The following is a 13576-nucleotide window of genomic DNA, read 5'->3' on the forward strand; positions in this document are numbered from 1 at the left end:
TTCAAGTTCTTTTGGTACTTCACCAAGGGCACCAACAACTATTGGCACCACTACTGTTTTCTTTTTTCAGAGCCACTCAATTTCAATCTGAAGGTCCTTGTATTTAGTTATTTTCTTCAATTGTTTTTCATCGACTCTTCTATCTCCCGGGATTGCAATATCAATTATCAGAACCCGATTCTTCTCGATGACTGTCAGATCTGGCGTTTTGTGTGCTAAATGCCTATCAGTTTGTATTCTAAAATCCCAAAGGATTTTTGCCTCCTCATTTTCTGTGACCTTCTCAATCAGATGATTCCACCAATTCTTGCTTGTTGGCAATTTGTAATTCTTGCAAAAGTTCCAGTGGATCATTGCAGCAACTTTATTGTCTCTTTCCTTATGATCAATCTGTGCGATTTTCATACATCATCATACAGGGTGCTCAACCATCTCATCTGCTTCCTTGCATAACCGACACTTACTGTCTTTCTGGGTCTTATCAATTTTTGCTTTTATAACATTTGTTCATAGTGATTGTTCCTGGGCTGCAAAAATTAGACCTTCCGTTTCTTTCTTCAGTGTCCCCTTCTTTAACCACAGCCATGTTGTGCTGTTGTTGACTTTCAATTGTACATCATTAAAGAACTGACTGTGCAATGGTTTGTTGTGACATTTTTCTCATCGATTCCTCATCTGCTGTTTTTTGAATTCATCCTTTGATTCCTTTATTTTCAATAGTCCTGTCTTACTCACTTCCTGTAGCATTTCTTCTTGGCTTTCATTGATGTATTCTGCCAATGCTGTCTGACTTGCAACATTCCACGTCCACCTTCATTTCTTGGCAGGTACAGTCTATCAACATCACTTCTTGGGTGCAGGGCATGATGGATGGTCATTATTTTCCTGGTTTTCCGATCCAGCTCATCCAATTCTGCTTGTGTCCAATCAACAATACCTGCTGTATATTGGATTACAGGAATTGCCCATGTGTTGATTGCTTTGATAGTGTTACCACCATTAAGTTTGGACTTCAGTGTCTTTCTTACTCACCTGATACATTCCTTACTAATGTTGGTCTTCACTTTAGCATGCTTGAGCTTGTCACTTTGGAGAATGTCCAAATATTTATAACTTTTCTCAAGTGACAGACTCTTTATGTTGTTTCTACTGGCATCTCAATTCTTTCACTAGTTGTCATTTTTCTTCAATTTATTGCCAATATAGCACATTTGTCCAGTCCAAACTCCATTGTGATATCAGGGCTCTAAATTCTAACCATATTGAGTAATGACTGAATTTCAGATGGTGACTTTCCATAAAGCTTTAGATTGTCACTATAAAGAAGGTGGGAAAGCTTAACAGATGTTTTTGAAGTTTGGGATCCATGGTTTGTTTTGTTCAAGATAATGGATAGCGGAATTAGGGAGATTACAAAAAGTAGAGATGACAATGAGTCTCCTTGAAATATTTCCCTCCGGATGTTAACTTCTCCCCACTTCTTCTCCGTTTACTAGCAAATGAGTCTTCCATGTGTTCATTGCCTTTTTTCATTACTTCATTGCCTTCTTCTTCTTCTTCTTCTTCTTCTTCTTCTTCTTCTTCATTATTATTATTATACAGTTTTTCACTAAAACAGTTATCAAAGCAGTTTGCAAAGAACAATGAAAAAGAAATTAGTTCCCTGTCCCAAAGGGACTCATGATCTAGAAAGAAACACAAGAAAGACACCAGTAACAGCCATTAGAAGGATGCTGTTCTGGGTTAACTAGGGGCAATGTTCTCCCTCTTCTAAATATATGAAAGCCACCACCTAAAAAAATGCCACTTTGCCTAGTTAGCAAGATACCTAGCCCAGTGGTGGACAACCTTTTAGGCATGCAGTCACAAATTGTCGAAATAATGAGATGGAATCACAGCTATACAGTGCTGAAAAATCAGATTGGAATAGAGGCCTGACTCTATACTATGGTGAGGCCCACAAGCTTTCCTGTTTCCATCCCAGAGTTCCACAAATCATTGCTGCTTATCCCACATTTGACACCTGTGCTTCAGGCTGGTAATCATTACAGCCATAGAAGATTTTGATAAGGATAAATTTGCACTATGATGCTGAGGTCTGGTTTCCATATATATCTAAATAAAGAGTTCCCACTGCTCCATTCTTCAAACAACCACAGGGTGATGTGGCACTCCTTTTCTCACTCACTCTTACTTCTGTATGTATGATATTTCTTTGGTTTCCACACACAGCCTCCACTCATGTCATACCCAAAGGATCTTTTACATGTCTACGTTTAAAGAGGAAGTGAACTATAATGGATATTTCAGTTCTGCAGACATTCAGTAAACTGAGAGAAGAAAGGTCAGGGATAAATATACCACCATTGAAAATGCTTACTCATTTTTTACAGAAGAAATGTATTTTACAACCACAGCCATCATTTCACAGCTTGTTTTGATTGTGGTAAGGCTAATAATTATGATAAACTTTATCTGTTAGCCGCCAGAGGCGTATCTAGGGGAAATAGCACCTAGGGCAAGCACTGAAATTGCGTCCCCTGTCCAAACATCCCACACCCATCTTTCAGATAACTTTACCATAATATCAGCTGAAAAATACAAGTCAAGCTCATTAATCTTTTAATATTTCAAAAACTATTTAACAGTGGACATAGCCAGACCAAAAAAATGCTGGAAAACCACAAATTTCAGTATGCTGGGGCTCATGAAATACCCATATACTATGTGGAGGTGTACTTGGGAAACTAAAATTGCCTGTCTAATTCTCTACTATGCATTGTAACTTCACCATTACATAAGTTTTAAAAATAAATGGAGAATTTGACTTTTCCCAGATACTCTGAAAATAATTAAAGGATATGCAGAGTAAACTGTGTCACTGCTTGGCATATATTCTAGTCTTTCAGAAAGACAGTTAAAATGAGAGAAATAGAGCAGAAAACTCCCAGTGGGCCTAAATATTAAGGATTTCACACTGATTCAAAATTCACCATTAATAGGCATATTATTAAGACATCACATTTAACTCACTTATCACAAGAAGCAAAGTAAGAGCAAATGAATACAATCCTATCTCATAAGCTTCAGCTCAGTATTCACAAGCCCTGATTCTCTGTACATAGTGCCAGTCTGAATATGTGTACAGTGTCTTATATTATATTTAATTTTTCAAATTTTTTTACCTGTAGCCCCTTTGGAGGGCTTCCTAAAGGCCATGGGGGGTGTCTGCAAATGTTCCCTCTCCCCCCACTGGCCTCTAGGGCCTTGTAGGGACCATTTGAGCATGTGCAGTGGCCATTTTTAAAAATAATCTTTTTTTAAAAAAGGCTGCTGAAAACAAAATGGCCACCACACATGCTCAAATGGCCTCTGCAAAGCTTGGCATGGCCTAGGGCTTCACAGAGGCCATTTGAGCATGCACGGTGGCCATTTTGTTTTCAGCAGCCATTTAATTTTTTTTTTTAATTTCACAAAATGGCACCCCCCTTCATTTGGCGCCCGGGGCATGTGCCCTGCCTGCCCTACCCTAGATACGCCCGTTAGCCATCCCATAACAAATTGTTCTATGGGTGGCTTACAACACAATGTTAAAGCATAAGATAAAAACACACAACACATTAAATCATAGACCAAGAAGGTGGGAAGGGGAAGAAAGTGGGAAGGTGGGAAGGGGCCTCTGAAGAAGATCTTAAGGTCCAAGTTGGGACATATGGGGCAACCCGCTCTCTCAAATAACCTGGTCCCAAGCCATTTAGAGCTTTAAAGGTTAACATTAGCACTTTGAATTGGGCTCAGAAACAGACTGTAAGCCAATGCAGCTGACTTGTTCTTTAAAATGCTGATTAAGTATCATCTGAGGGGGCTCTGCTCCGGGTGCCGACTATGAGGGAGGCTAGGTTGTCGTGCACTCGGAACAGGGCCTTCTCTGTTGCTGCCCCCAGACTCTGGAATGCTCTCCCAGTGGGTATCCGCTCCTCAGTCTCCATCACAGTTTTTAGAAAGCATGTCAAATCATGGCTTTTTACGCAGGCTTTTATATGATTGTCTCCACTGCTGCTGCTTGTATTTTGGACTGTTTTTATGCTTGTGTTTTATTTTATTTATTTTATTTATTATGCTTGTGTTTTATTTTTTAAAATTTAAATCAGATTTGTTTATATATATTTTTAGCTCAATGTTTTAATGTGTCTTTTTTATAATCTTGGTTTTAAATTTTATTGTGAGCCACCTTGGGATTTTCTTAATGAAAGGCAGGGTATAAATTTAACAATAAATAAATAAATAAATAAATAAATAAATAGTATAGCTTGTCTGCTTTTTATCCTATGTTTTGGGATAAACTGAATCATAAAGCGTGATTGTACACATACACTTGGGTCCAGCAACAGGGACTATATGGTTTCCAGCTATTTAAAAAACTGGAAAAAAGAAATTGAGAGGAGCATTGTGTAGTGGCTATTAGAGATGTGCATGGATCCGGCTCCATGTACTCCTGGATGGATGGGGGGGGGTCGCTTTAAGGGGCAGGGAAGGTGCTCCTACCTGCCAGCCCCCACCCCAATGCTCCCCCACCGCCGGTGCTCTTCCAAAAAGCAGGTATGCAGGGCTGCAGCGTGCCTCCTTGCAGCCTGCTTTTTGGAAGAGCGCTGCGGGGGGAAGCGGGGCGGGCTGTCCAGTAGGCAGTGCCTTCCCTGCGCCTTAAAGCGACCCCACCCCCTCTGGACTGCTTCGAACGCCAGTTGCCAGAACCGGTTCGGCGCTCCTAGAATGGAGTGCTGAATGGTTCAGCTCACATCCCTAGTGGCTATGTGTGAGCAGAAGAGTCCCTGCTTCAAACTTCACTTCAGTCAAAGCTCACTAGCCAAACTTAGCATATGCTCCAAAGCCCTTTTCAGGTGTTTATGGATACACATGGGGAGAGGCTGTGTACACACAGGTGCCTCGGCAGGCATTCTAATGATTGCTCAAAGGTTAGGGATGGAGCCTGCCACCAAAGTGCCCTCCCACCATGGCCATTCATTACCTTTGCATGGATGTCTGGAAAGGACTATATTGTCCCTATTTATTGGGGGCAGTCCCTATTTTCATTTACCTATTCCTAGTAAAGAACTGCTCTGTTTTTTGCTCTGTGGGAAGATCTTGGAAATGCCTTTCTGGAATGTTTTTTTCCTAAATACTTCATATAGTATATTGTGTATGAGTGTTATCACTTCCCTCCCTCTCCCCAGCCCTAATATAGAGCCAGAAAGTAGATGTTACTGAATATGTTTGAATTACAGCTGTTTTATAAGCAGATCTATGCTGAGACTGAACTTCTTTTACAAAACGAAACTGATACTGTTGTGGTCAGTTTATTAATACCTGAAGCCAATAACAGACAAGCTGCTGCAGAGAACAAGAATTCAGCACATGAGCATGAAAAAGAGAACCTTTCTCAGCAGGCCAGTTCAGACATAACAGGCCTGCTCAACTTAGGCCCCCCAGCTGTTTTTGGACTACAACTCCCATAATTCTCAGCCACAGCAGCCAATAGCCAGGAATTATGGGAATTGTAGGCCAACATCTGCAGGAGGGCCGAAGTTGAGCAGGCCTGAGACATAACATGGAGCCAGGATTAATTTCTGCCTTTGGCAACATCCTGAAGCCTCAGGAATGTGTACCCCTCTCTTCACACATGAGAGTACATGCATGTACAAGAACCCCACTTCTGATTCTGGTTAAGAACAAACCAGCATCATTGGCTACATCTGAACTGAGTGATCCTGGCATATTCTAGCCCGAGTTCTAAAATAAATAAGGATCTGAAGCTGAGATTGTATTCCCAGCTGCTATGCAACTTGCATTCATTTCACTGATTCTTTAGACAAATCCATTTATTTGAATGGAGACCAGCATATGCTGCATTGAAGTGAATGGAAATCAGTGTGATCAATGAATTGCAGCTACCGTAAGATGAATAAATAATACATAAATGTGAACCATCTGACTGTGTTCTGAACAAGGACTCAGCTCCCTGCCCCCGTCTCCAATTCTTATTAAATAGATGGCCGTTCAAAACCTTTCTGAAGAACATCTTTCTATAGAGATTTTTTGAGAACCAAAACAACAGTTTTAACAACACTGTTCCTTCAGAAAGGTTCAACTGCAAGGATAATCATTCTTGGAATTTGCACAATTTAAATTCTTTTCCAAAGGCCCCCAAGCCTCCCAAAACACACAAGAAATCTATAAAAGTATTTACATAGGGTTGACTATAGCTTTTCAACTGTGTATAATACAAGACCGCTAGAACTATAACACCTACAAGTATTTATACACCACTGCTCAACAAAAGTCAAAGCAGGTCACATAGAAAAATAAATGATAAAGTTGCTTCCCTGTCCCCAAGGGGCTTACAATCTAGAAGAAACACAAAGTAGACACTAGCAACAACCACAGATGTTATGATGGAGTTGGATAAGGGCAGTTGGTCTCCCCCTGCTAAATCCAAGATAATAACCACTTTAAAGGGTACCTCTTTGCTCAGCACTAGAGAAACTGATGGACGCACCTTATGCAGCAGCCTTGCATATCACATTGTAATGATGGGTGGATATTATAAACATGTCTAAAGCAAAGCAGTCAGAACTGCTATTGCTCAGGTAACTGTTTTAGAGCAACACTGAGTGAAGTAAATAACCACTATTTTATTATATTTACACGGGACATCTTTTTGTTGTGGGTTATCTTTTGATTATTTTCCTACAAGAAGCTTACAGCCCAATTTGGAAGGTTTCAGTCTAATTAAAAAGTAGCTATAAAAATAGAATAACTTGAAGATGTAACACTAATGTATGATCTCATGGAATTTTTGCATATTCTTCTCTGGATTTAAACTAGCCTAGCCTTACCATTAAGCAATATGAAGCAGTCCAGGCTATAGAGAACAGAGTGTGTGCTGTGCTCCAGCCACCAATTTCTATCTCTGGGTGAAAAAGGAGCTCTGTTTAATTTGGTCCACTGCCTTAAGTTCTGTCCAGACATTACACTTTATGTGCATACATTAGTCTGTGCATGCGTACATGTTTGTATGTGAATGACTCTACATGCATTGATTTTGAAAGTGAACCTGGCTACAGGCCCCCTCAAATGCAGGGTACAAATAGGAAGAGTACTGAAGTATGCTACACATTGTGCGCATGTTAAATGTAATTTATCTGAATTATGTTATATGAATTATGTAATTCATGTGGTCCACAAATCATTTTGACTTTTCACTTCTGGTGTGAAAATATCTGGTAAGGAAGCGGGGTTGAAAATAAAACTGGTAAGGTTATAATGTCCTTGTACGAAACCATGGTGTGGCCACATTTGAAGTACTGTGTTCAGTTCTGGTCACCATATCTTAAGAACTGGAAAAGGTGCGGGAACCATTGCAGAACTGGAAAAGGTGCAGAAGAGGGCAACCAAGATGATCAGGAGCCGAGATCACTTTCTTTATGAGTCAGGGCTACAACACTGGAGGCTTTTTAGTTTAGAAAAAATACAACTGAGGGGAGACATGATAGAGGTCTATGGTGTGGAGAAAGTGGATAGAGAGACATTTTTCTGCCTCGCAGAACACTAAAACCAGGGTTTATTCCATGAAACTGATTGCCATGAAGTTTAGGACCAACAAAAGGAAGTATTTTTTTTACACAACACATAATTAACCTATGGAATTTTCTGCCATAAGATGTGGTGACAGCCAACAGCCTGGATGGCTTTAAGAGGGGTTTAGATAAATTCATGGAGGACAGGTCTATCAATGGCTACTAGTCTGAGGGCTATAGGCTACCTCCAGCCTCAGAGGCAAGATGCTTCTAAATACCAGTTGCAGGGGAGTAACAGCAGGAGATAGGGCATGCCCCCTCAGCTCTTGCCTGTGGGCTTCCCAGAGGCATCTGATGGACCACTGTGTGAAGCAGGTTGCTGGACTAGATGGGCCTTGGGCCTGATCCAGCAGGGCTGTTTTTATATCCAAGGCTGCATAATAAATGGGTAATGTAAATGTAAGTAATTTTACTTCTTCCTTTCCCTGGCTATTGTGTTACAATGAAGTGCTGTTTCCTACACCATTTTTAAACATCTTTTTAATATCCCATCTGGGCCATGAGACTGCTTTTGCAGACTTTAGAAGCATACCCTCCAACATTTCATAGATGAAGATAAGGATTTGATGGCAACATCAAATGTTCATATCAAGGAGCACTTGGTCACACACCCCGCACCCTGTATTTGTTATTGAAAACTTATTTGCCTGTTATATCCATATAGTATCAATTTATTATGCCGTATCCTGTCCTCCACTGATTTAAAAGACAAGAGGGGACATGCTTCTGGTTAAAAAGATACTAGGAAAACATAAGCCTCATGTTATGGTCAATGTGTGTGCAATCTGTGTACAGTTTACACAGTTCCACTTTTAAAGTAAATGCAGGCACAGTCAAATACCTATATGCATATGCAACATCATGTCTGAATAGGGCTATAATGGTTATGCAGTATATGTGCAGTAGTTCAAAATATGCTCCAGCAGCTGCAGTGCATGCAGTGGCAGCCTGCACACTGCATGGTGTTCATGCACATAGTTAGTTACTTGTGTACTTGAGACAAGATGTATCCACACACATACTCAGAGACCTGAGTCCTAGTGAGGCTGGGGAGGGAAGTGAATCCTGGAGAATGACAACCCTAGCAATCTGCACCAACAAGATAGTGGCACGACATCCTTCAAAGGCCAAAATAGTCTGAGGACAAAATAGGGATAGTGATTTTGTAGCGACAAGTACCAGAAAGTGGGGCCTGTCCTTGGTAAATAGAAACAACTGGAGAGTTTGAGGTGGCAGCACTTGAAAAGGAATGATGGAAGCAGGGGTGGCTGGTGCGGAAGTTGCTGGGGGGCGTGCAGAGGGGGGCACCTTTAAGTGTAAATTAGTAGGTGCTTACCTTCTGTACTGCCACACCTGGAAGCTTCTCCAGTAGTGGTGTGCCTCCCAGCACCCACTGCAGTGGAGGATCATCTCCACTACTCAGCTGGTGGAGGCCATTTGTGTGGCCAGCAGATGGCCTCCATGCATGTGTGAAGGTCAGCTGAGTGGCGGAGTTGATCCTCCGCCACAGCCGGTGCTGGGCGGCGTACCTCTGCTGAAATAGTTTTAGGTGTGGCGGTATGGGAGGTAAGCACCTATTAATTTATACTTAAAGGTGCCTCCTGCTGTCCCCCCAGCGGCGCCCGCATCAGCTGTCACTGGATGGAAGGTATGGGAGAAGGAAACAAAGCACTGATAGGGACATATTTTCAGGTGGCACAGGGCACGTCAGAGGAAAGAGAGACTGGCAAAAATCCCACCCCTCGCCCATGCAGCTTTAGTCTGGAATACAGTAGCAGCGGCATGCATACATGCTCCGTTTGCTGCACGTGCACTTGGTTAGGATGCTGGCTGATATTCTCAGCTGGAATTGTAGAACATATTCAATATCATTTTCAGTTTTTAATTTGGGGTTCCGGTTACAGCAAACTTGCAAGCATTGATTAAATTAAAAACAACTGCTGAGAGCCACAAGACTTGCAGAAACAAATTTTCCGGAAAAATGTTAGCATCTTGATATTTGTAAATGAATGAAAGCTGTCTGCTGGGATCCAGCCGCACTCTGCCACTGCAGATCCTACTTGGGTCTGCAGGCAGCCATTTGCTCCCACACAACATATCGCACCAAGCTAACATTCAACCTTACAACATGGTTTACTAACCAAAGGTTAATTTTACTGGTACTGCATGCCAGTGGCACAGTTTGATTATCTGATTGCATCTACAAGCTTGTCTCTAATTACTTCTTGGAGTTAAATAAGGAGTGGGAAGGATCAGGAAAGAATTTACTGCTTGAACTCTGGAGAGTCCATCAGCTAGAGTCTTAGATTAGTGCAGTACCTGTCTCAGAAGATCTGCAACCTGGAGAGCTGTCCAGTTCTCACAATCTTCTCGAAAGGGCAGTTTAGTGGCCATGCTGAACCCCAACAAGTACGATCTGAGCTGCTTCTGGTAATGCGTTTTGCTCAACTTTTTGCTTCACTAAACATTACCGACTGATTCTGGAAGTCATTAGAGGAAGTTCCCTTTGCAACTTTTTTTCCTGTGGTCATTATCATTTCAAGTTCCATGTGCCTCTTTACAGTGACGTTGCAGCTGTTAGTATTTCAGTGTAATAATTTGGAGTGGCATTCAGTCATGGTAATGCTGTTTATAAGTTGAAACGAGAAGTTCCTTACCTTTCTCAGGTTGCCATTTTGGAAGGCAAACCCACCACACTGTGGAGTTCAAATAAAAAAGCACATGCATGTTCAAAATCAATAGCACATTAATTACAGCAGTTATATTCCACTCATACAAATAGCATATCTTACTCTAATGCACTTATTTAATGGTGTACCACCAATAACTGGGACATCACAGTGTGAATACACGAATACTGATAGTACTGGGTTTTGTCTGCTGGTGACCTTTATCTCGATCTTTTTGTTTGTTTGTTAAGCAAGTCACTTCCGCAAATATATATGTTGCACTGTACTGCATTATGGCCTGTATGTGTACTTATCTTATGTGTACTGTATATGCATGTTACATTAGCCCTGTTCAGCCTTTTGCAGTCCTTGGATGCTGTGCCTGATTACAGGACCAATGGAAGTGCTCTGGCAACAGCTGTTCCCCATTGCAATGTTGCTATGGCCCTCTGCTCCTCACAGACACAGCATTTGTCAACCAGTGGACAACTGTACTCAAGTATAGAAGCTATGGAAGTGTGTTGGCAAGTCCCACCCCAGATTCATGTGCTCCTTAACCACACACCCCTCTCTCCATAGGCATAGCATTTGTCTATAGAGACAAATGCTGTAGCCAATGCTATTCCCGTGACCAAGAACAGCGAGTGCCCAGTATGCTCCACCACAGGGAGAATCTCTCCCCAGATACAATGCTTATTTCTATAGACCTGTGCTGTACCTGTGGAGAGTGGGGGAGTGGTTAAGGAGAACATTAACCTGTGGGCAAGGGTTGCCAGTGCACTCCCACTGGTGCTGTTCCTGGATACAGTGCCCATGGATCAATAATACTTGCATGTCTGAAAACTGGTAATATCAAAGTACAGATACTGACCTTTCAGACCAATATTTCAGACCAATATTTTGAATATCCAGAAATTTAGAGATAAACTGGTAAATGCTAAGAGTCACCTATATGAGATTGTCATTGTTGACTGCTTGTTTTTATTTTGTTCATATTATATTATAAGTTGTTTTGATGTCTTGGGTACTCCTTGAGAACATTTTTTTTTAAAGGTGGTATACAAATGTGCACATAAATGAAACAAAGATTCTCAGGTTCACACATCGACTGTAATACACTGATGCATACTATAACCTGTGAAATAATGTTATGGTTAATGGGATGGGATCAGAATTGGTCTTGGAGAAATTGTGTCCTCCAAGGTAATTCAACCGTACAGTTTAAAGGATAGAGAGTTAAGACAAGGGTGGACAATCTAGATTGCAGATTATGAGATTTGAGCTGCTCCACACTTGTTATACAGAACTCTTCAGGATTAAAACTCCCAAAAATGAAGACTAGTGTGGCACAGAATGACACATGCTTCGGTTCCTACACATACTGGCACTGCAGTTGCACTGGTGATCACACAGCTCTGAGGTTTAACGTTATTTATACCATGTCATCAGTGAGTATGCTTGGCCCTTTACCAAGTTACGTAGGTAACAAGTAAAATTCTCTGCTCCCAAGGAGGGAGCTGAATTACTTTCAGGACATATTTTTGGATGGTGCAGGGCACTTCTTGGGGAAGGAGAGATCAGTAAAAATTGTCTCCCATTGCACAATCAGCTCTGTGGAGCTAAGGAAACCGTCCACTGCAAGGACACATCTTCCCAGCATGAAGCCACATTTTTTTCTGTCATAATGAGTGGGGATATCAGCCAGTATATGCAAATTCACCTTGCTATCCCTGGAAATATTCGACTTTAAAAACAGGAAGAGTGTTGTATTCTTTTAGAGAAGATGAGGAGTTTTAATTATCAAAATGAGGATGGGTAGGTAGATGGGTGGGTGGGTCCCAGATCTTTTAAGTACCTAACAACATCCCTAGGAGGAACAAAGGTAAAAAAGAAAGAATGTTTGGATTATAGAGTTTGTGAGCTGATGCCAAACCCTACCATTTTACATACTTTACAAAAACTTCCCAAATCTTTCCTCATAAAGAACCCTCAGCAACATGTACAGTACATTTTTAAAAATTATACAACAGAGACTTACCATTTCAAAATAGAGCTGGAGCAATGCATTTAGCAGTCATTGTGACAGAAATCAGCATATTTTTAATGGGAGTCCTGAGTCACTGTGACACAGTGAATGCAAAAGTTTCCATAAAGACTGGAGAGTGTGGATATTGTATTCCACATCCTGCTCTCTCTCTCTCTTCCTGTTTGTTTTTTCTGTCCGAAAAAATTTCTTAAGGACAAAAAGTGAATGCAATTACTGTAATGTCTGCTCTTCATCTTCCATTTCTACTTCCTGCATTCAGAGTAGCTGAAGCTATTAATAAAAAAAACCAACGGCTTTAAACTCATGTTGTACTTAGAGGAAGCAAATTCCTAACTCTTGTTTACATAGATAGACTACAGTATTCGTTAAAGCAGTCTCTCACTGTAGCCATGAAAGCAGCACTTAATTGGAAATTATACTCTTAACTTGCTAAATGGTAGCAACTTGCTCCCATGAGCCTTATTTAACATATGAAATAGATAACAGCATTTAGAATCAATATCAGTGTTGGAAAAGTAGCAGCTATTAAGGCACCATATTTATTTTCTGTATAAAACATTCACATACATATCAGGCGGTAAAGAAATATGACAAATAAATAAATAATAAATAAATATTATATCAACATATCCAATACCAGAACAAACATAGAGGACTGAAGATACTGCAAATATAGTATTTAAAGAACAACTTACCACATGCAGATAAGAGTCCTGTCTGGTGATAAAACTGCTTCCAAATACTTAAAGTCCAGCACAGTTTGTTATATCTATGATGTCTATGAAAACTCACTCTCCCATGTGTTCAGAGAATGATTGACAGGCATACTATGCCCAGTGGGAGGGAAATAAAGAACTAACATCATAAACTAGATCTGAGAGTGAGTTGTACAAAATTCCCTGCTGGGGAGCGGGGAAAGGTCTTTGGAAGGCACCAATTGATGCATCAAGAGCTCTAGAACTGTACTTAAACTCCCATCTTCAATTTTGATAGTTCAAGAGATAATTTTCTTACATGTATTTATTTTGTGTACATTATTTTGGGCTGGGTTTATGCTGGAAGTGAGAACTGGACAGTAGAAGGAGAGAGAATGTGTTTATGTGCCTGCTCCCCACTTCTTAGAGCAGTGATAAATTCCAGGGGTGCAGCATTACTCAGTTTTAGATCACTGGAGGCTTATGGTATCTTTGTAATATTTGCTTTACACAAATACAAATTAGATTTTG

The 13576-nt window shown here is 40.8% G+C and overlaps 2 protein-coding genes across 8 annotated transcripts in view; one reads left to right on the top strand and one right to left on the bottom strand.

The window, feature by feature from the left end:
* Positions 1-13576, bottom strand: part of BLNK (B cell linker) — a 170403-nt gene that overhangs the window by 156061 nt on the left and 766 nt on the right. For 3 of the 5 annotated variants that reach the window (XM_053304889.1, XM_053304892.1, XM_053304887.1), the window contains exon 1: positions 9954-10094. The exons of 1 other annotated variant lie outside the window; for it this stretch is intronic. In XM_053304889.1, the coding sequence (XP_053160864.1) occupies positions 9954-10028 (75 nt within the window). In that variant the 5' untranslated portion in view covers positions 10029-10094. Of the gene's footprint in view, positions 1-9953; positions 10095-10291; positions 10331-12341; positions 12621-13045; positions 13186-13576 lie in introns of those variants that run through there. One more of the 5 variants, XM_053304888.1, reaches the window with a different exon arrangement.
* DNTT (DNA nucleotidylexotransferase) overlaps positions 1-13576 on the top strand; it is a 291853-nt gene that overhangs the window by 7342 nt on the left and 270935 nt on the right. The window lies entirely within an intron of this gene.

The sequence above is a fragment of the Hemicordylus capensis genome, chromosome 3, assembly GCF_027244095.1.
Source record: "Hemicordylus capensis ecotype Gifberg chromosome 3, rHemCap1.1.pri, whole genome shotgun sequence".
In the NCBI taxonomy this organism is placed as follows: Eukaryota; Metazoa; Chordata; class Lepidosauria; order Squamata; family Cordylidae; genus Hemicordylus; species Hemicordylus capensis.